This window comes from Zootoca vivipara, chromosome 7, assembly GCF_963506605.1.
Source record: "Zootoca vivipara chromosome 7, rZooViv1.1, whole genome shotgun sequence".
Classification (NCBI taxonomy): Eukaryota; Metazoa; Chordata; class Lepidosauria; order Squamata; family Lacertidae; genus Zootoca; species Zootoca vivipara.
This window is the reverse complement of record NC_083282.1, coordinates 40,203,293-40,226,256: the sequence shown is the minus strand read 5'-3', so window position 1 is coordinate 40,226,256 and position 22,964 is coordinate 40,203,293. Positions and strand designations below refer to the sequence as shown.

The following is a 22,964-nucleotide window of genomic DNA, read 5'->3' as shown; positions in this document are numbered from 1 at the left end:
CTGACTGACATCAAAGCTCTCATTTCATTTTCATCAAGTGGCACAGCCTTCAGGTCCATCTAAAATAGAAATAAGGATATATTATCAGATATGGCCAGCTTTGTCTACTGCAGAGGTTCTGAGTAGGGAGGGCAAACCTGTCAATTTCAGTTTCTCCCTGTCCCAATTTTAAATTTGGTTCTCCACATGTCCACATCTGTTTGTGATTATTTGTTGTTGTCAAAGCCCTCATTAAAATTCATAAGCATTTAGTATTGGTTCTCCTAATACACACTTCAATATACAGCTTTGCCCGATATACACATTTTTTTTGCACAGAAACATTCTCTAACAGAATACATTTTTGTCTATTATTTTCACTAATATGTGTATTCTATGCACAATTTGCCCTAGTATATGCACTTTTGTGCACACTGCAGGAGAAATGGATCTCAAAATTCAGAAAAGTGCAATTTTTGAAGGATCTTTATCTGATAATAATTTGGAGGGCACCGTTTACCTTATGTAAAATGTAGGATTTGAAATGTTTCATATTTGCAGTTGAAATGGAGGCACAGCACTGGAACATTTTCACCCCCTGAATCTCTATGGCCTAAAAAGAGAAATAAAATCATAGAATCATAGAATCATAGAGTAGGAGGAGACCACAAGGGCCATCCAGTCCAACCCCCTGCCAAGCAGGAAACACCATCAAAGCATTCCTGACAGATGGCTGTCAAGCCTCTGCTTAAAGACCTCCAAAGAAGGAGACTCCACCACACTCCTTGGCAGCAAATTCCACTGCCGAACAGCTCTTACTGTCAGGAAGTTCTTCCTAATGTTTAGGTGGAATTTTCTTTCTTGTAGTTTGAATCCGTTGCTCCGTGTCCGCTTCTCTGGAGCAGCAGAAAACAACCTTTCTCCCTCCTCTATATGACATCCTTTTATATATTTGAACATGGTTATCATATCACCCCTTAACCTTCTCTTCTCCAGGCTAAACATACCCAGCTCCCTAAGCCGTTCCTCATAAGGCATCGTTTCCAGGCCTTTGACCATTTTGGTTGCCCTCTTCTGGACACGTTCCAGCTTATCAGTATCCTTCTTGAACTGTGGTGCCCAGAACTGGACACAGTACTCCAGGTGAGGTCTGACCAGAGCAGAATACAGTGGTACTATTACTTCCCTTGATCTAGATGCTATACTCCTAGATCCTACTCCTTAAATAAAATTTAAGTCTTTCTTAGTGGAACCTGCAACAAAATGTTGCAGTGTGCAGTGCTCCTGTTCAGGATTCCAGCTGTGCTCCTTTTTCAGAATACAGTTTACCATTCCTCTGTAGCCCCAAGAGTCCATCAGCATTCATTGCCCACTAAGTATGCAGAATCACAGCAGAACTGTTTTTGGATGTCTCTCCTCCTCCATGGATTAATTTTTATCTCCGCAAACTTTTCCCAGTCCTACCAATACCTTTCTTCTGTGCATGGATGACATAATTTGGCTACATAATTCACATTTTAATTGAGATTATTTGCTAATAAACTGGCACCTTGCAAAGAAGAATAATTTGCACTTTTGGTATGATCTAATACCAGAGGAAGCCAGACATATAAAACAACATTTGGACCATGCAGAGATTGAACAGAGTATCATAACACAACATTTGTGCTACAAATCTGCTTTCATTGCTGATGTCAGGGTCACGAAGCTACAGTTGTTAATTAAATCCTGTCAGAAGGATCACTATGCTGTGTATTTTTCAGAGATGCTAGTGGGATTCCTGAAACGCTGTCTTTTCAAGTATGGCTCTTCATTACGAGACATAAAGGTGGTAATTATACACAGCACCATTCCTGAAATTAATTCAACCTGATGCGTCAGCTGCTAGTGTGCTAGTGAAGGGGACTGGTTACAGCAAATAATATTTATTCCCTCCCACCCTTACCTCAGCATAGTCAGAAAAACTGCGATAAATATTGGTGTTTGGAATCTGACCCAGTGTCAACATCTTCATTCTGAAACAAAAAGTTAAGATAGATTGCCTTCTTAAAAATTGAGTAGAGCCAAACCTTTAGCCAAGGAAAGGAACCATGACAGACACAGATAGCTATCCAACTTTGAATGTAGTTTTAAAGAATGGAATGGTCACAAGCTCCCCTTGAATTATCTTTTTTACTTTCATGTCTCTCCATGGAGAGTGGATAAGAAAAGAGCAGGTAAAATCTGATCCTAATCTTGCTGTAGCATAGAAACAGAGCATTTAGTCAAATGTGCAGTATGTCTCTCCATAAAAATACATACAATATGGTTACTCCAGGCTCAGTGCCAGACCACAAGTTGTATGAGCATCAGTTACATTTGTTTTATCATCTTTCTCTCTTTGCCCTTGCCATGCGCAGATCAAAGAAAACAGTGAGGATTTTTTTTCTAGTTGGCTTGCAGAAACTCCTGCCACTCCACCCACTCACTGTTTTCCTTAGATCATTGCTCAAAATCTTCCCCAATTTGGACAAAGCAATTATTGCCCAAAGCACCCATCTCCAAAGGTTTATACCGTAGGTGACCTTGCTCATGCTGTCTCAAGCCCCAATTGCTTGGGCTCTCTCTTCCTGCTACCCCAAAATATGGTGAGAGGATTTTACTAGTTTTTGCACTGAAGAACAATATACATTGAAGAACAATGCATATTCCAGGCATATTATTTGAACTTCATGGCTTGCTCAAGGATAAGGCCAGCTGGATGCTAAGTTTGTGTTTTAGTTCGCTTTGCACTCTGCTTACTTCTCCTCTGCTTCTTTACTCATTATAATATTCCATGGCCAGTAAACTTGAATTTTAGAATTTGTTCTATGCCTTGAGTGAGGCCACAAATGAGCTAAGGAAGTTAGAGAAGGCATTTTAAATTAATTAACTAAATGATAGTTATATATTATATCTAATCTAATGATATATGGGACACAGGTGGCGCTGTGGGTTAAAACACGGAGCCTAGGGCTTGCTGATCAGAAGGTCAGTGGGGGTGAGCTCCCATTGCTTGGTCCCAGCTCCTGCCAACCTAGCAGTTCGAAAGCACCTCAAAGTGCAAGTAGATAAATAGGTACCGCTCCAAGCGGGAAGGTAAATGGCGTTTCCATGCGCTGCTCTGGTTCGCTAAGTGGCTTAGTCATGCTGGCCACATGACCCGGAAGCTGTCTGCAGACAAACGCCAGCTCCCTTGGCCAATAATGTGAGATGAGCGCCGCAACCCCAGAGTCAGTCACGACTGGACCTAATGGTCAGGGGTCCCTTTACCTTTAATTATATATAGTTCATATACTTGCTAACTTTAAATTTATGGGATATACTGTACTCCTCCTCAAGAGCTTTTGGTGTAGTGCTACTGCAGATCCGGCCTCCCAGTAGCAGCATCACTACTGCTTACCAGGATGGTGTGGCGCAGGCTGTTGGTAAAGTCAGGCCAGCATAGCTGCACCAACAGGAGCACTGGATTGACTCTGCCAACTCAGCAAATAGCACATCCTGGTATTGCTGAGCCTCTGCACCTTCACCATCCTGGAAAGCAGCAGTGGTGCTGCTGCCGGGAGGAAGGTTGGCACCCTTCTGGCTGCTCTTCAACTGACTTCAATATATGGAGAATGTCACAACCCAGCTACTATTCTTTGTAATTATCACAACCGTCTCCTTAGTAGTGGCCCCCTTCCCATAGAATTCACCATTCTAGACACTTTTCAAATATACCAGGCACCCCCAAACTTTGGCCCTCCAGATGTTTTGGACTACAATTCCCATCTTCCCTGACCACTGGTCCTGTTAGCTAGGGATCATGGGAGTTGTAAGCCAAAACACCTGGAGGGCCGCAGTTTGGGGATGCCTGTAATATACTCTTTCTCCGCACACACTCGCCTGTAGCCCTTTAATACAACACTACCATAGGAGACAGTACCTGTGTGACCGCACACTTATTATGAAGAAGGCAAATCCCATAGAAATTCCCAAGCCAATATCCAGACCAAGGCAGATTACAGACAGAAAGGTCACAATCCAAATTCCCTTTAAGGAAAAATGAAATAGGGGCAATATAAGCTACTTAGCAGGGACAAAGTGGAAGATAAAACAAAGTACAGTGTCAATGCGACAAGACACCCCTCTGCCATTTTTGTTATTCAGTATAAAGAATAAAAAATCTGAAGTACCAGTACTGGTTATTTAAACCATGAAGATTTCATGTTTGAATTTAGGGTACAGTTCTCAAAACTACTAGAACTTTGAAATGATCTATGCACTGTTAACATTACAGAGTCATGATGGTCTTGGTTTAATAAACAATAATTGATCCAAGAACAAGTAGTGTGCCTATGTGCTCTCTCCTCCTCCTTCCTCCCGTGCACAGCTTCGACAAAGCTATCCTAGCATTTTAAACCACAGTTTCCCATGATGTCCAAAACCAGCATCACATCTTGGTTTTATATACATTACTGGTTTGGAGGGAGCCCTTAAACCACAGCTTCCTGGTTGGGGCGTGGTTACTTAACACCACCAGGAAAAACTTACATACACATCTAAGCTTTGTTTGCAGTGAGGAAAATGTCACAAGGGGGAAGAGTTACATCCCCCACAGTTCCATGGTCCAGATCCACACTGGAACACCCCATGGCTGTGTTGTTGTTTTTAAAGAGATGTTGAGATCTGACAACAGTTCTCTGTCAATTTGTCTAGTTGGATCCCCAAATCATCTTGAGTAGCAGTATATGCAAATATATGTGTGATAGCACATCTACACTGGCAATGAACCTCTGCTGCCATGGTGTAATATTAGGTGATACCCCATTTAATTCCCCTCTCCAACCCCATGTGGATCATACAACACTTACAAAATCATATTTATCTTGCCTCCACAAGAAAGGGATATCCATAAATTTTTCAAGAAATGGGAACATGTTGACCAGTACAATAGCAGCCACAACAGCCTGTGGAAAAACAACAACAACTGGCTATTCTTTTGCCAAGGATATACAGGTCATTTAAAATGGCTTTGTAGGAACAAACAGTTTTATTTGTTTAACAAGCCAATGCTATATCAATATATCATGTTGCATAACTCAAAAGCCTCTACCATTATGTGTACATATTATAATTCTCCTACCACTTTCAGGTAATTTCAGAGGTGGTATTTTCACTAACCTAGTTCTGCCCAAGGTGGATAGTACTATCCCAGGAGATACCAACAATCCCTTGAGTTGCTTCTCCCTACATGTGGTAGAAACAGACCCAGAGAGCTATTCAAGGAAGCAATGAGCTCTGCAGTCTCTCAGCCACTTGCGAAGTCACAGAAAAACATCAAGGAGCCACCTCTCCCCCCACTCAGGATCTTTAAGGTCAGAAGATGTGACTTTGCCAGACTCCACAGACTCAGAAGACAGTCTCAGTGCAGTTCACACCTTCCCCATGCTGTAGGAGCCAACAGAGGCCCTTTTATAATGGAGGTGGGCAAACAGTAAGGAAGCCCCTGCCAACTTCATAGGGCCTCAGTAATCTGCTCCCCTGTGTGTGAATGTTGGAGCCAGTGCCTTCCATGGTGCTCTGTCCAGGGTCCTGAAAGACCATGTTTTGCTTGTTTGATTCTGCTCTATCTGTCCTATCTGCTACAGTACCGGTATAGCCATCTTCCCTATAGCCTCAAAACTGTGACACATTGAATGTGCCAACATTTACATGGCCAAAAGATGTGCCTTTTATATAATAGAATATGAAAGAAATATGTCAAAGGTGTGGAATCAATGTTTACTGAAATAGCATTTCACATTAACTTACATTAGGAAGGTACTGGAAGTAGGTTCCCAGCTTTAACACAACTGCCAACATTAACATTTACATGGCCAAAAGATGTGCCTTTTATATAATAGAATACGAAAGAAATATGTCAAAGGTGTGGAATCAATGTTTACTGAAATAGCATTTCACAATTTCACATTAACTTACATTAGGAAGGTACTGGAAGTAGGTTCCCAGCTTTAACACAACTGCCAACATTAAGGAAACTCCAATGAGAGCTGCAAGCTAATTAAAAATAAATACTGCATTAGAAATGTGTTCTGGTACTGATGCCTCAGTGGTTTAAAAAATCAAAGTTTTTATCAGGTACAACAGTCCATCTTACTGAGAACACATTCAAAATGGTGACTTCAATGGAGATTAAAACCTTGACATTTCCGTTTGTGTGGATAGGTATTTTATTAATCTGATAAGAATGTAATAGTATAGAGGAGGCATTCCCAAACTGCGGCCCTCCAAATGTTTTGGCCTACAACTCCCATGATCCCTAGCTAACAGAACCAGTGGTCAAGGAAGATGGGAATTGTAGCCCAAAACATCTGGAGGGCTGAAGTTTGGGGATGCATGGTAGAGAGTCTTGGATCTATAGCAGAAGCTTCAAAAAGCAAAATTATGATGTGCCAATTCCACCTGTCACATACAATAGTTAACCAATTTGCTTCTGGGACCAGTTCAAGGTGCTGATGACTATTACATATAAAGTCTTAAACTATATGGCACTAGGATATAGGAAATAAGGTATCCAAGAGAGGTGTGTAGCTGGCAAGAACAAGCGATAGGACCTTTTTGATGGTGTTACTACAATTATGAAACTCCATCTCAAGGGAAGTCAGATTGGTCTCTTCTTTGCTGTATTTTAGGTGAACATTTTTATTCCACCATGCTTTTAGTATATTTTAATCTCGCCTGTTTTGGATTCTTTTCTTTAGTTGTTTTAATGTTTTGATAATAACAACAATTTTATTATTTATACCCCAGCCACTCTGGGTGGCTTATAGCATATCTAAAAAAAAACATCAAACATTAAAAACCTCCTGATACAGGGCTGCCTTCAGATGTCTTCTAAAAGTTGTGTAATTCTTTATCTCCTTGACATCTGAAGGGAGGGTGTTCCACAGGGAGGGCGACACAACTGAAAGGCCCTTTGCCTGGTTCCTGTAACTTTGCTTCTCGCAGTGAGGGAACCAGCAGAAAACTCTTGGAGGAGGACCTCAGTGTTTGGGCTGAGCGATGGGGATGGAAACACTCCTTCAGGTATTCTGGCCCGAGGCAATTTGGGGCTTTAAAGATCAGCACTAACACTTTGAATTGTGCTTGGAAATGTACCGGGAGCCAGTGAAGATCTTTTAGGACCAGTGTTATATGGTCCTGGCAGCCACTCCCAGTCACCAGTCTAGCTGACACATTCTGGATTAGTTGTAGTCTCCGAGTCACCTTCAAAGGTAGCCCCACGTAGAACGCATTGCAGTAGTCCAAGTGGGAGATAACCAGGGCATGCAATACTCTGGCAAGACAGTCTGCAGGCAGGTAGGGTCTCAGCCTGCGTACCAGATGGAGCTGGCAGACATCTGCCCTGGACACAGAATTGACCCATGCCTCCATGGACAGCTGTGAGTCCAAAATGACTCTTAGGCTGTGCACCTGGTCTTTCAGGGGCTTGGTTACCCCATTAAGGACCAGGGAGAGTAAGCCACCTTGGAAACCCCCTTTAGGAACAAAAGCCAAAGTACAATGTACTTTCATAAATAATAAAATGTTACTGTGGCTGTGCTCTCAAGTCAACCAAAACCTTTCATATAAGTAACATAGGCAATACTAGAACTTCTCAATATATAAGAAGCTAAAATAAAATGTCAAGATACAGCAAAGTAGTTCTCAGGAAGCCCTGTTTTCATTAAATAAATAACATCCACACTCCATTTTAAATAGGATTATACATGTTGACTCTGAAGCTATTTTAGTTCCACATTCCACAGAGGGGAAAAATAAGCTTTCATCAACAACCCTACTCAGACTTCCACTGAACTCAGTAGAGCTTGTTTCTGATTAAACATGCTTTGGATTGCCCAAAGCAATAGAGGTCTAAAAGAAACGGTGGGTTTCAACAATCAACCAACACACCTGAGTTTTTCCACCTGTCTTCTCCTGAATAACAGTTGTAGAAAGAGCACAACTGACAGCAAAACTTTTAAAAAATGAACTGGTGACATTGCATAGCCCAATTGCCATCAAGTCCTATAGGAGGTAAATAAAAAATAATCACAATCAGATTGCAATGGTAAAAATAATTTCTTTTGAAGTATGATGCATTTACAAATCTTAAAGGAGAATGCATAGGTAAAATCATTCATGGGAACAGTGAAAACTATCCAATTTACCCAAGCATTTAATGTAGTCCCGCCTTTTTTGGGGGGGGGACATGATACTTTTTATGGTTTTATCTGCTGTGTCTTCTGCTTGAAACCTTTCTAATAGCCTTGATTGTGAGCTGCCTAGAGGACCAAATTAATCAATTAAATAAACAAACTAACAAACACTGGTGAATGAGTTCTATAATTATCATGTAACATATCCCAGTGTGCTTAGAGAGCTAGTAATAACTTGATATCTGCATCCTTTCTGCAATCATCATGCAAAACTACAAGAAATTATACTTAATCTTCACTGCTTTAATCTCCCTGAACAACAAAATCTTCTCAAAGTTTCTGGCATATGAATTGAACTTATACCTGAGTGTGTCTGATGTGATAGTTGTGAAGATTTCCATACTTCTTTGCCACAAAAATGAGAAGAAAATAGCTCACTATGGCCAGGGATGAAGCGTGCAATAAAATCTTTTTCAGGTTTGTAAAGTCAGGAAATGTAGGATGCAGAAATCTGAAATAAGAAAGATTCTGAGTGCCTTTTTCATTTTTCAATGAGCATTCCTGAGAACTCTGCTGAAGATAGTGCCTTGTAGCTTTATTTAGGTAAAGGATTTCTTCTTTCTGTTTAAACACAAACACCTTTACTACTAGGTGGAGATGTCTGTAATGAGAATAATGAGCTAAACCTTGAATGCTGCAATGAAATCATTTTATTGTTAGCTAACTTAGAAGCTTTTGCCAAAACATGGGGCACAAATCTTTTAAGCACGAAATAACTGGAGGTGTAATGATAGAAATATCTTATTGAGGCATTTGAGATGGGCTTGTCCAGTGCTTTCTCCATTTTGGCCTGAAGTTGCCATCTGTATTGATCTTGTATCGGCAAAATCCTTTTTATTAGTGGGTGCTCGTGTACTTTCAAATTATAGTCTGTAGTATGGAAGTCCTAATGGAAGGACAACAAAAATGGATTTAATGAGCTCTTGTCGCCACTAAACGACTTGTACTTGAGGCCTGGGATAAATACGCACCATCTACTATAAAACAGACCTTAATGCCCTTGTTGCATTTGAATGCATGTTCTATAAATGTCAACTTTATCTGGATATCTATTCAGACATTTGAATGGCATATATTGTCTTGATCTGTATGTGTAAGATGCATATACTGATGTTTATTACACTGTGAAGGTGAGCTGATGATTTTGCTTTTATTTTTTGTTTGGGTTTTTTTCTCTCTGTTGGCTTTTTAAAATGAATCTGCAATTAAAAAAATCAATAAAATAAACATAAAGTAACTTTTAACAGAAACTAGCCTGGTGACCCAGTGTTGTTGGAGAGGAAGCACCACAATAAATACAAGTTTCATGATGACTGATGGTACATGAACATGACTGACTCTAGGGGCATAAAACTACCATTATTATTATTCTTATTATTAATTCTTCTTATTAATTCTTAATTAAATTTGTATGCCGCCCTTAATCAGCAGATCTCAGGGCGGTTCACAGCATAAAACAGAAGATAAAAACACAAAATATGTAATAAAAGCAAGAACAAAACAAAACAAAAATCCCCCTTCCTCCCCTCCCACAAACATATTAATCAGCCAAAGGCTTGGTTGAAGAGGAACCTTTTCACCTGTTGTCTAAAGGTGTATAATGAAGGTGCCAGTCCATCCTCCCTGGGGAGAGCATTCTACAAATGGGGAGCTGCCCCCGAAAAGGCCCACCCTTGTGTTGCAACCCTCTGGACCTCTTATAGACGAGGCACACAAAGAGCAGCCTCAGATGATGCTTGCAGGGGACTTGAGGTTCATATGGAGAGAGGTGGTCCTAGAGGTTTGGTATCGAAAGCTGCTGGAAGGTTGAGGAGGATTAACAAGGGCACATTTCCCCTGCCTCTCTCCCAACAGAGAGTACTTAATAAAGCAATATATTAAGTTGTAGATTACCAACCTCTGTGGGGCCATTGAAAAAACTCCCATACTGGATTCAGCGTACATATGGGTGTGGGTGGAAAGTATGGTAAACACAATAATCTGTAAAAGAAAATGAAATTATCCAACAGATTATAATTATTTTTCTGCGTACAATGTATAATATCTACCTACCTACCCACCTTGGAGCAGGTAACAAAATACTAACCAAGTTATTAGAAAAGCATCCCTACAATTCCTACATCATGCTCTGATTAAAGTTTGAAATTTCTCAGGAATACCATTTCACCTTCCCTGTTAGGGTCGCCATGTGTGTCCATTTTGTGTCTGAAAAGATGTCTGGTAAGATTTTAGAGATAAAGAACCTTAAGAAAGGAAAGCAGGAGCCTTGAAGGTACCTGGATAGCCAACTGAACAGGCATATTGGCCGCCTGTTCACAACCTTCCTCAATAAGACGATATGTACTGTATTTAAATTATAGTGGCTATTTCTAAATCTGGATATGCATATCCACATTTTATGCAAATCTCTTCTGAGAACGGCCATATCCCTAAGTGCTCCTGTAATGTGGAGCTTCCAACTCCTGTAGAGTTTAATTTCATTAATCCTGCCCTTTCAGTTTTGCCCCATTCCAAAGGCATGAATGGTAGGGGTTTGTAAGTGGCAAAATGTCTGCCCCTAAATGCACCCTTAGCACACCCCAATTTTTATCTCTCTTCTGCATCTTCACAGGCATCTCTTGTTCCTATCATGGTTTCCATTAGTGTGAGGATGTGGTTCTAATAGCATGCAGATTTTCTGTTGGTGTGGCGTGGGACCTATTTCCACCAGAGGTGTGTGTCCTCCTCCTCCTCCTGACCCCTCCCAGCCAGCAGATCTGGTAGTTTCAATTGCTCCGTAAGTGTGCCTAGGATTTCAGCCTTAGAGAAGCTGGTGAACCTCTCCTCTCTATACCAAAGCCTAAAGATAATACAAAGGTTCACGGATATTGTTCTTTGGACAGGTTCTGTGCTTAAAACACCACTCGTGTTATTTTCCATCTAGTGAGGAAATGACTGTCTGTGCGGCATAACATATTTCTTATTCAAAGAATGTAAGGTACCTACCAAAATAAGCTCCATAGGAAACTCAACGGGACTATGTTTGTAAGTTATCTTAATGCATTTGCTGACTCTCAGCATTAGTACAGATAGCAAGAAGAGCAGTATACTGGTGGAATTAGCTTTTGGGAGGCCCATGCAATAATACACCAAGTTCTGAGGGGAAAAGAAAATACTCAGCAGGAGGAATTTTTATAAGGGTTAATTAATTCAGTAGCATGGAAATCAAATTCAGTAATATGGAAAATCACTAACATGCACACACAAAATAAAGCAATTGCAGGCAAGTGTGTTTTCTTCACAACATTGCTATACATTTCTGTATATTACAACAGAAGAAATCTGTATTCATCATTCATGTGTCCCACAACCAGGGATGGGGAAGAAATTTGCAGAACTCAAAAGCAGACTCAAATGATTTGATCTAGGTGGGTTATGTTCTAGATTGGATCATGTGTCCACTTCAGAATCTGCAGTTATGCTGATCCCTTTACAAGGCGATCTAAGAGCTACCAACCTCTCTCTCTCTCTCTCTCTCTCTCTCTCTCTCTCTCTCTCTCTCACACACACACACACACACACACACCAAATAATTGTAGGGTTGGAATGGACCCTAATCTAGTCCAACCTCCAGCAATGCAGGAATCACAACTAAAGAATCCCTGACAGATGGCCATCCAATCTCTGTTTAAAAACCTCCAATGAAGGAGAGTCCATCACTTTCTGAGGTAGTCTGTTTCACTGCTGAACAGCTCTTGGTGCTGTGGTCTAAACCACTGTGCCTCTTGGGCTTGCTGATTGGAGGGTTGGCGGTTCAAATCCCCACGACGGGGTGAGCTCCTGTTGCTCTGTCCCAGCTCCTGCCAACCTAGCAGTTTGAAAGCATGCCAATGCAAGTAGATAAATAGGTACCACTGCTGCGGGAAAGTAAACGGCGTTTCCGTGTGCTCTGGCACTCGTCATGGTCCTCCGTGCGCCAGTAGCGGTTTAGTCATGCTGGCCACATGACCTGGAAAACTGTCTGTGGACAAACAGCGGCTCCCTTTGCCGGAAAGCGAGATAAGCACTGCAATCCCATAGTTGCCTTTGACTGGACTTAACCATCCAGGGGTCCTTTACCTTTTACCTTTACCTTATTGCCAGAAAGTTATTCCTAATGTTTAGTCAGAAATTTCTTTTCTGCAAGTTGAACCCATTGCTTCAGGATTATTTTTTTAAATCCTGTTTTAAAGGCTCAAGAAAGGTTATCCATCTGCCCACAACCTGGAACAGCTATCATGCACAACTTCTGTCAATGCACACTTGGAATTACATAGAGTAGGTCCACCCTGGGAGCAATGGGACTTGGTGGTGCTCCAATACTTTCAGATGGAATTGTCCAAAAGAAACTGACCCAAGTTAAAATATAAAAAGTGAGTGGAAGCAAAATTGTGTAAGTGAGTGGAAGCAAAATTGTGTAAGTTCAAACACTCTAGCAAAATTGTGTAAGTCTGTGCAGGGCAAATAATGGCAAATTAGGTAGATTTGCCTTTAAATGGGAAGTGAATCAATTCCTTCCCCATTCCTACATCCAAGGAGGGAACTGGTACATTTGCAAAAAAAAAAAAAGGGGGGGGGGAGTCAATTCACAGACATTTTAACTAGTGGCTTACAACTTTCTGCTTGCAACTTCTTAAACTGATCTCCCTGTCCCCTGCCAAGAAACAGGATTAGCTTTGAGTAAAGGCTGTATTTACTCACGTAAAAAAATGCCAAGGGTCCTGAATGGAAGTCAATTACAATCCCAAAAATGAAGGAGAACTGGGAGATAATAACATGTAGCGCTGCTGCAGTGAGGTAAGCATTGATGAGACTTTCTGATAGATATGTTGTGACAAATCCCAAGCCAATGCAGCATAAGAACAGCTAAAAGGAAGAGCGGCAAAGAAAGAAAATGGCACCTTTAAGGCCCAGCTGTACACCCCAACTTTCTGCAATGCCAAGCCTACTTATAAAAGGTTGCCATATTACTTGCTTAGAGTTAGAGGAAGGCAGGCATTTTCCCAGCTGTCCATTCTGCAAGGAAGGCAGGGAGAGACTGTTCTGGAGAGTCTCCAAATTAGTCCACCCTTTCAGTTGCCTGAAGTAAGTCTATTGTTGCCATCCCCCACACTTTTCAGCAACCTCTTTCTACCATGTTTCTCATAAAATAAGACGTACCTACAAAATAAGACATGGCAGGCTTTTCATGAGTTGATTAAATATAAGACATACCCCAAAAATAAGCCGTTGTGGGGGAGCAGGTCTGGCAAGGAAAGGAAGGCACTTAAGCACCTTCGGAAGAGCCGGCAAGAGGCAACAGCGCGCTTGCTGGCGGCCTTCTTCTTTTCATGCCACTCGCAGTGGCCATCTCTGCCGCTGTGCTTTGGCGCTGGGCGCGTGCCCACGGCCACCTCCACAGCCGCTGGGATCACCATCGCTGCAGCCGCGCTCCTGGGCGTTCTCGGCACTTCCCCCGTGGCCGCCTCAGTGTGTTTGGGGGGCGCAGGGGCTTCCCGACGATCAGCTGAGAGGCGGGCTGATCAGGCGCCTCTTCGCCACCTCTGCAGCGCTCAGGGCGCTCGCCCCCAGTCGCCCACGCAGATCATGGGCTTCACCTGCAGCCGCAGCTGCCTCTCACCAGGCTCTTCGCGCTGCACTGTGCTCCCCGAAGCGGCTCCCGTGCAGCCGCCTCTTGCCGGGCCCTCCGCCGCCGCTTCTCTCACAGCTGCCTCCATAGCTGCTTCCTGCTCCGCTGACGCGGCCGTGCTCCTTGGATCACGGCATTTCTTCTGCTCCCCAGCAGCACGCAAATGGGAGGGCCGGAACCCCGCTGAGCTCCGCAGCATTATTATTGTGCTTTGTTACAAGGGCAGCCTTGCCATTTTTATTTTCTGCTCCCCGGCTCTCACTGGGTCCCGCGTGGTGCACTGCTGCCGGCTCTCACCGGGACCCACTGGGTCGGGGCTCGGCACAGCGCGCTGTTGCTGGTTCCCGCTCGAAAAAAATAAGACATCCCCGAAAATAAGCCACCGTGGGGTTTTTTTGAGGAAAAATAAATATAAGATGGCGTCTTATTTTATGAGAAACACAGTATCTAACCTCGGATACCATTGCCCCCCCCATCCCAATCCTCATACCTACTTCCCCCCTCCCTTATAATTCCAAATCTCACTCACATCCATACCCCACCCTGCTCTTAACGTCCAACCCTAAAGTAGGGACATTTGCAAATGAGACAAACAGTTGGAATCAATATAATTTCAGCATGGTGGGGGACCAGAGACCCTGTAAGTGCCAGGGAAGGGCATCTGTGGGTGCATGTGCTTCTGCAGGCACCAAGTTGCTGGTCCCTGGTTTAAGTTCTAAGGAGAAACACGAAGGCATTGGAAAATGGTCAGCTATTTAAAGTATCTGCACAAGATATCTATCTAATCTAATACTCAGCTAATGTTAGTATATTTCCTGACCATAAGCCCTGTTCTCATGTTTCCCACCTATTTGATCAAGAGTGAAGAGGGATCTGCTTGTCTTGTCCATATTCTTCTCACAGGGAGTGGAGTGTGAGAATGTGTTCTATATTCATACAACTCTATGTGGGATCCGGAATCCCAATTGTGGCACCTTTCCTGGTAGAGAGGACAGACCTAGGCATGCATAGCCTCTTCTCATCCAATATAAAATGTATGTATGGATCATGGGAAGGGAAATGTGGTTATTTGGGGGAGGTTACTTACAACATTGAAACTGCCCAATGTACTGGTATTGAAGCCATATGCTATGTCAATTGTTAATTTTACGAACCAGTTTTAAGGAATAGAAAGCTTTCTGCAGAAAAATGTAACATTTCAGAAATGATAACCAATAACCAAGTGTGTTTCCTACCTGTATAATCCCAACCAAAAATGTTGTAGATGCAGTGAAAGTTAATACTTCCATATAATTGACCATAAAGGCTGCATCTGAGAAGTTGGCCATAGTTCCATTAAGTGGCAGTCTTAAGTTGAGATCAAGGGTGTTCTGAAAATTTGCCACCATTGCATTCAAAATGCTGAAAGAACCTGTTACCAACAGAAGGAGAAAACCAAAAGCTAAAAACAAAGCAATTCCAACAGCCACTTTTAAAATTAAATTTATATCCCACTTTTCTACCAGGGACCTCAAGGCATAAAATGTCCATCAATAGGTTTCACAGTAGCAAGGTTGTGCAAAGCTGGTAACAGGCCCAGATCAGATGGGAAATGTAGGCCCCATTTCAATCCCCTTTGCCTCTATGGGGAGATTTGAGTAGGTGCCCTCAAAATTGTTGGCCCATGCCAATTGGACCCCCACTGTTCTGGCCTGCACAGAAGGTATAAGGACAGCCAGTCTGTGTCTACTGTATATGACTGACCTGGGCTGCCAAGAGGTCGGAGCTTTAACCTTGCTCCATTACAACAAGAAGGGGAAACAATTTTCAGCCCAGGGACCACATTCCCTTACGGCAGCCTTCCAGGGGCCACACACCTATGGTGGGCAGGGACAGAGACAAAAGTGGATTGAGCAATGGATGCCACTCTTAACTTTGTACAGTAGGTCACATTACAACCCTTCAACAGCTGGAAGTTTCACACACATTTACCTGTCCGCGTAGGCAAGGAAGAGGCATCATAAGAGATCTAGGACAAATGCCAGCCAGGCAAAAATTGAGAGTACAGTCAAACCTCAGTTTGTGACCACCTCTGTTTGCAACTGCTTCGGTTTCCGACCACCGCGGACCCGGAAGTGTTTACATCCGGGTTCCGCGGCGCTCAGATGCACAGAAGTGATCTACACAGCACACGCATGCGCAGAAGCAATCTGTGCAGCGCGTGCATATGCAGAAGTGCTCTATCGGCATTTCGCGCACACGCAGAAGCGTGCATCGGGAAGCAACTGATTCAGGGAGTGACCAGTTCTGCGGAACGGATTGCGGTCGCAAACCGAGGTACCACTGTACACAGAACAGGACCAGTGAGTGGTCTGGCCTAGGGAAGAATCCTGAAGGCTGGTTAAAGAGGCCCAGAGGGCTGTATTCCGCTCATAGGCAAGAAGTTCCCCTTCCTGGCTCTACAGGGCTACTGTCCAGGGTTGGCATTGTTGGACACCTACAGAAGCCTACGTCCCAGAATATGCCCCACTGGCACTCCTTGGTCCTGCCTCTGTTGCTCATTCTCCTTGATGTTCTTCTGCCTGTCTCCCCTAAGCAAGTGGACATTGGCAGGAGGAGCAAGGAACAATATTCTCCATTCACCTGGCTGCATTGCAACGTGGCCGAAAGGGAGAGGGCGAGTGGATGAGAATTGGTGGCAGCAGTAAAGCGGCAGCTAATTTTTTGGAGCAAATTTGGGAGTGGAGGGGCTACAGAGAGGACAGGCCATCAGCAAAATTCTCCTCCCTTCTTCTTCTACTGATAGAAGCCTCTGCTAGAGCAAAGAACCTCCTACCCACATGGATGTGGCCCTAGATTAATAAAAACAAAGTTTACAATCTCTGTTGGCAAACAGTACATTCCCTAGAAGACTAAAATAGCCGATCAGAACAGTACTCACCAATGGACATATGACGTGAAGTTCCAAATATGACATATGCTAGAGAGCAGCAAAATGAAGAATAAAAACTATTGATAACTGGTAGCGGTAGTCCGGTTATCACTATTCCCGATAGCCCTGAAAGAATGTGTTTTACAAATACTGTAATGTATCAAAAGTATCAGATGGATTGTGTCAAAGCAGAAAGTTCATTAAGTATTGCAAGCAAGCCAAGCCTAGTATAAGTGATAAATTACTCTTATAGCACTTTTCTGTGCGCAAAGTGCTTTACAATGGTCTCAATAGGAGTTTTTCCTTAAGGCTAATTTCAGTGGAAGGGGTGGTTCTAATTTGAATTAAGGAACCTCCCCTCCCCTCCGTGTATGCTGTGGTTCCAATATAAGGGCAACCATGCCCTCTTTAAGTGAATAAAGAAACTTCCCTGGCAGGCTTCCTAGTTGGGCAATTAAAGTAAGGTCTTCTTTTGGCCTCCAAAGCCCACTTCTTCTCCCTCCTGAGTCTCTTTGGCCTCTCTTTCACCATACCTTTAAAGCTCAGCTAATGCACATTAAAAGCACATGACCAAAAAAGCGTGGGGACTGTGATTTCTTAAGGGCATTGGAAATTGTAGCTGTTTGATGGGGAAACCACAGTTTGCAAAATTCTTTGAAGGAAAGTCAGGTGCTTCAAATACACGTTGGATGTGCTTATAGCATTGATCTGCCCTCCCTCTCGGTTTGGCTTTCTCCGTCAGCCATACACAAATAAAATTATGAGTAGCACAACGTTTAATGACTCCCCTTATCACCTAGGAGTCAAGGAGCGGTAAAGGAGAAGATTCTCTAGCTTCCATATTTTCTGGCAGAGGGAACAGTCTGCCAAACAGAGGACTACTTCTCCTCTGGAGTGAGGTAAGGGCAGGGCTGGCCCAGGATGTTTTGCTGCTCCAGGCAAAACTGAAAATGCCCCTCCTCCTCTGCCCAGGTATTCAAAGGAAGCTGGAGAGGAGCAGGTAGTGTGTGGCAGGTGCATGGGTGGGAAGAGGGCGTGGGGTGGGGACAACAACCACATGCTGGCACCAGCAGTGCCCCTCCCAGCTGTCTGGAGCCTGCCACCTTGTGGTGACTGATTCCCCGTACCTCATGGGCAGACCAGCCCTGCATATGGGGGACTCCAGGGCAGAGATGGAGAACCTGCAATCTTCCAGATGTTTTTGGACCAAGCTCCCATCACCCCTGACCAATGGCTGTGTTGCCTGGGGCAGATAGGGGCAGGAGTCTAGCAACATTTGGGGAACCCCAGTTTCACCATCCCAGCCCTAATACTTTTTAAGCTTGTGTTATCATCCAAGGGTGGAAACTCTTAAATATTTCCTAAGGGAAAGGGGAGAGAACTAAAAATAAATAATAAAGACAGCTTGTTTACCTTGAAAAATCTGCACCATCCCTACATTTATGCCAGCATGTATGTCTCCTAAAATCCATTCAGTGACACGATATGAACAAAGCCAGTTTAGAAAGGGAAACACATTGAGAATGAACTTCCGGAAGAGTAGCCACGAGAATCTGAAACAAATTGAACTGCGCTGTTTCTAAGAAAAAGCTTTGCAACTCATTAATTGGGTGACTTTCTCCGCTAACTAGATCAGCACCTTTGTGGATTAATACTTCTCAGTCCTGTGATTTCATTTATGTTTGGTGACAAATGCCAATATACCTGATGCCTTTAAATTGTGTTAAACTTAATATTAATTTTACATCCGTTTGCGAAAAAGATAAAGAAAAAAGTGAGGGTTTCATTCCAGGAGACAGAAATTCTGAACACATAAACATCGTAAGAACAAAAGAAGAACCTGCTGGATCAGGCCATTGGCTCATCTAGCTCAGCATCCTGTTCTCACAGTAGCCAACCAGATGCCCGTAGGAAACCAACAAGCAGGATCCAAGCACAAGAGCACTCTCCTCTGGTTTGCAGCAACTGGTATTCATGGTTAGTAGCCCCAATAGCCGTATACCCCATGAATTTGTCTAATCTTTTAAAACCATCCAAGTTGGTGGCCATCACTGCTTCTTATGGGAGTGAATTCCATAGTTTAACAATGCACTGTGTGAATAAGTACTTTATCTTGTTTGCCTTGAATCTGCCAACACCCGGCTTCTTGGGATGTCCATAAGTTCTAGTGTTATGAGAGAGGGAGAAAAACTTTTCTTTCTCCACTTCCCTACACAATGCATAATGTTATGCATCTCAGTCATGCCTCCTCCTACTTGCCATTTCTCTAAACAAAAAATCATCAAACTTAATTTATCCTCATGGTGGGGGGTGGGGGGGGCTGCTCTATCCCTTGAACATTTTGGTTGCCCCTTTCTGAACCTTTTCCAATTCTACAGAATATCCCTTTAGGGGTGAGGGAACCAGAACTGTACACAGTACTCCAAAAACAATCACACCGTCAATGTGTTATCAGCAGGAATTTGCTTTTTTCACAGCTGCCACACACTAGGTTGACATCTTCATTGAGATGACACTGACAGTTCTGACTCCATAAGTGCATATGTGAAATTTAAGGGTCCCCTCCAAAAATGTGCATCAGTTTATCTGGAAAATGTTTTTTTTTAATTGTGCGAACCTTACCCAAATAAACACATTTTGACCTGCAGTTTCAACTAATATACACTTTTTTTGCAAGCAATTTATCCTAATATAATGTATTTTGGTGTGCTATTTTATTAACATATTGATTCTTCTACACATTTCCCCCTAAGGTGCATTTTTGTAAATATTGCTTGGTTGGAGAACTGCAACTTTAGGAAGGATGGCTCTGCTTCAGTTCTCATATTGTTTCAGAAAGCGTGAATTTGATACATTTGGCTTTAAATACGAATTGAATCCTATTTCTCCCCCTTCCCCAACTACAGTACTGTACTTCTCTTAGCTCACAATACATTTGTAGGGAGGAAGGGAGGTGAGCGAGTGGCAGCTGCAGAATGAAGCTACAGCAGTAGGAGCTACAGTGGTGGTGATGGGCCTTTTGAGCCACGGGGCCATTTGCAGGCAGAGTTTTGAAATGTCTGATGTTGGTCTTGGAATTCATCACCTGCCACTATTGATCTAGTCCTTATCCATGCCATTTCATTGCTTTCCTCTCCTTGGGCCACTCCCTGGACAAGTTTAGCTCTGCAGGCAGGAAGAGGGATGGATATCAGAGGCAAAGGATTCAACCACCAGGGTGCTTTCTGTATTCCATTGCATTTTTTTCTCTCTCCCAGCACTTATTTATTTCTCCTCTGAATGCCTTGCTTCAGGAGGAGTTCTGGGATCCTTACATTGTATCCTTACATAAAAGGGCTCTTCTCCACATAGCTCAAGGATTGGTAGTTGTCTGCAATTTCAGTCTAACTATGTGTTTTATTCATGGTGTGAGCTCTACAGGCACAGCTTATAAATAGTGCTAACATTTCTAATATATACAGAAAATGGGGATCTATTGGGTTCAGTGCTTTTGCTGCTCACTTATAATATAAAGTGTCAATGGTAATCTTCAAAGGGATAGGAGTCCCAGTTTACAATACCTGCACTGGATTTTCCGCCTCGTTGGAGGGGTTTCAAATTCCCTGGCGGATGTGGCATAAATCTTCTGGTCATGATCTTGTTGGAATTCTTCTTCATTGTACACTTTTCGGCTGATGTTGTATGTCACCCTCAGTGGCTGTCTCTCATTCGCAATATTCTCATTTGAGTCCATTTAGTCACACTGGTTCTAACATATTAACACAAAAAACAATGAGATCAGGAGAGTTAATCCCCCGCCACTTCATAAGGTTTCTGAAATCAGAAAGTTATAGTTATAGCAGGGGCAAGCCTGATCCCAGAGACTGACGTTCTCAGTCCACAAAGCAAAACCAGGCCAACTGCTGATCAGTGCATCCACCACATAGTGGTGGAAACATAGTTCAAGAGGTTTCAGATATGAAATATAATAGCCTGGTAAAGAGAAGGCCTGATTTTTATTTACATGCCAATAAACATTTGTGGGGAGGGGAGAGGTTTATCTGTACTAGCAGCTCTCTGGTCACCTTGATTGTATATAAAATAATGATTAAAAATTAAAAATACAGAATTTGTTGAAGAAAAAACTAGTTTCCCTAACATGCCTTATAAAACAATGTATTGTCCCATTATTATTACGTATTATTATTATTAAGGTGGCTTTTCCTGAAGTTCCCCACTGCAAATGCATTTAACCTAACTTAACCCAATATATTGGGATGCGGGTGGTACTGTGGTCTAAACCTAAGCCTAGGGCTTGCTGATCGGAAGGTTGATGGTTCAAATCCCGGCGACGGGGTGAGCTCCCATTGCTCGGTCCCAGCTCCTGCCAACCTAGCAGTTTGAAAGCATGCCAGTGCAAGTAGATAAATAGGCACCGCTACAGCGGGAAGGTAAATGACGTTTCCGTGCGCTGCTCTGGTTTCGCCAGAAGCGGCTTAGTCATGCTGGCCACATGACCCGGAAAAACTATCTGTGGACAAACGCCGGCTCCCTTGGCCAGTAAAGCGAGATGAGTGCCGCAACTCAAGAGTTGTTTGCAACTGGACTTAACTGTCAGGGGTCCTTTACCTTTTACTTTAACCCAATATATTATTTCTATAGAATTTGTCTTACAACTTGTGCCTGCAAAGGGTTTCATTTTCTTTTTCAGAACTGAGTTAACAACAAGAGAGGGAAAAATGATATTAGGGGGCTTACATGAAGCCAGACGAATTATACTTTTGTATGTAATATTTAAAAGAACGGAGAATCACTGAGGCAGAAAAAGATGGAAATAATTTTACATGACCTTGTTAATTATTTTAAGATGACCTTGGAGGTTGATAAGCAGATGGTATTTGAGATCTATTGATCTATTTTGTTAAAAAATGTCATTTGTGGTGAATATCCTTTAAAAAGAACCAGTTACACAAATAATGAAAATGTCAACCCTTAATACTTAGTGATATTTGTTCCTGGAAGATGGATTGGCTGGCTTCTAAGAACTATTCAGTACTTCCATCCAGTGACAGAAAACAGAAGTGCTGTTCTTTGTTGCAGTCCTTTCAGTGTAATTGAGAGAATTACATTCATGAATCAGCCAAGAAAGAAATAGAATAGAAGGACCATTAGGCATTTCATTATCTTTTTTTTATCCACTAACACAGATTTTTATTATTATTATTTTTGATCAGCAACAGCATGGAAGGTGCCATTGGGGTGTGTGTGTTTGATTCACTCCTTTTGGAAAATCAAAAAGCTTCTGGATAACCTGCCATCACAACATGAAGAATAAATCATTTCCCACAAATTCTAGATAGTTTTTTTTCATATTAGTGCAACTGCACATGTGAGCTGGTTATATGAGAAACACTGAAAGAGGATAGAGGATAAGTAAAAGGATAAAAAAAATATATTCCATAATTATACTACAACTGAACTTTAAGAATTGGCACCTAAATTTGCTTTTCTTGCCTCCCCCTTCCTCTTTCCTTTTGTGCTGTGTCTTCCAGGCAAGCTGGTGGGTAGGGGGACTTCTTGGCTGAAAAGTGGGGTAAAAGGTAAAGGTAAAGGGGCCCCTGACCATTAGGTCCAGTCGTGACTGACTCTGGGGTTGCAGCGCTCCTCTCGCGTTATTGGCCGAGGGAGCCGGCGTACAGCTTCCAGGTCATGTGGCCAGCATGACAAAGGCGCTTCTGGCGAACCAGAGCAGCACACGGAAACGCCATTTACCTTCCTGCTGTAGCAGTACCTATTTATCTACTTGCACTTTGATGTGCTTTCGAACTGCTAGGTTGGCAGGAGCTGGGACCGAGGAGCTCTGTTGCAGGGATTTGAACCGCAGACCTTCTGATCAGCAAGCCCTAGGCTCTGTGGTTCTGCGCCACCTGCATCCCATGTCCATCATTACCTCATCCTAATTTAATACACCTAATGCATCCTAATTTAATACACATGTGCAATAAGTATTGCTAACTAGGCCTCGATTCTCAGTAATATTGATTCTCAGTAACATTGTGAGTTAGTATGCGTGTTGGGAACCTGTGTAGTGGATTGGCAGGGGAATATGATTATCTCCTTTTTTGGTAACAAAGTAGTATTTGATCATATCAGTCGTTCCCACCTCCAATATACAGAAACTGCTACCCTA

At 42.7% G+C, this 22,964-nt stretch overlaps 1 protein-coding gene across 1 annotated transcript in view; it reads right to left on the bottom strand.

The window, feature by feature from the left end:
- The window catches only part of SLC26A8 (solute carrier family 26 member 8), a 32,055-nt gene that overhangs the window by 7,191 nt on the left and 1,900 nt on the right, over positions 1-22,964 (bottom strand). The window contains exons 2-16 of the mRNA XM_035124056.2: positions 20,356-20,543; positions 18,209-18,348; positions 16,805-16,921; positions 15,120-15,295; positions 12,957-13,121; positions 11,223-11,372; positions 10,135-10,217; positions 8,541-8,688; positions 7,933-8,046; positions 5,959-6,036; positions 4,851-4,946; positions 3,923-4,029; positions 1,925-1,994; positions 500-592; positions 1-59 (exon numbers count right to left, since the gene is read on the bottom strand). The exon at positions 1-59 is cut by the window's left edge and continues 73 nt beyond it. Of these exons, the coding sequence (XP_034979947.1) occupies positions 1-59; positions 500-592; positions 1,925-1,994; positions 3,923-4,029; positions 4,851-4,946; positions 5,959-6,036; positions 7,933-8,046; positions 8,541-8,688; positions 10,135-10,217; positions 11,223-11,372; positions 12,957-13,121; positions 15,120-15,295; positions 16,805-16,921; positions 18,209-18,348; positions 20,356-20,528 (1,769 nt within the window). The 5' untranslated portion in view covers positions 20,529-20,543. The remainder of the gene's footprint in view (positions 60-499; positions 593-1,924; positions 1,995-3,922; positions 4,030-4,850; positions 4,947-5,958; positions 6,037-7,932; positions 8,047-8,540; positions 8,689-10,134; positions 10,218-11,222; positions 11,373-12,956; positions 13,122-15,119; positions 15,296-16,804; positions 16,922-18,208; positions 18,349-20,355; positions 20,544-22,964) is intronic.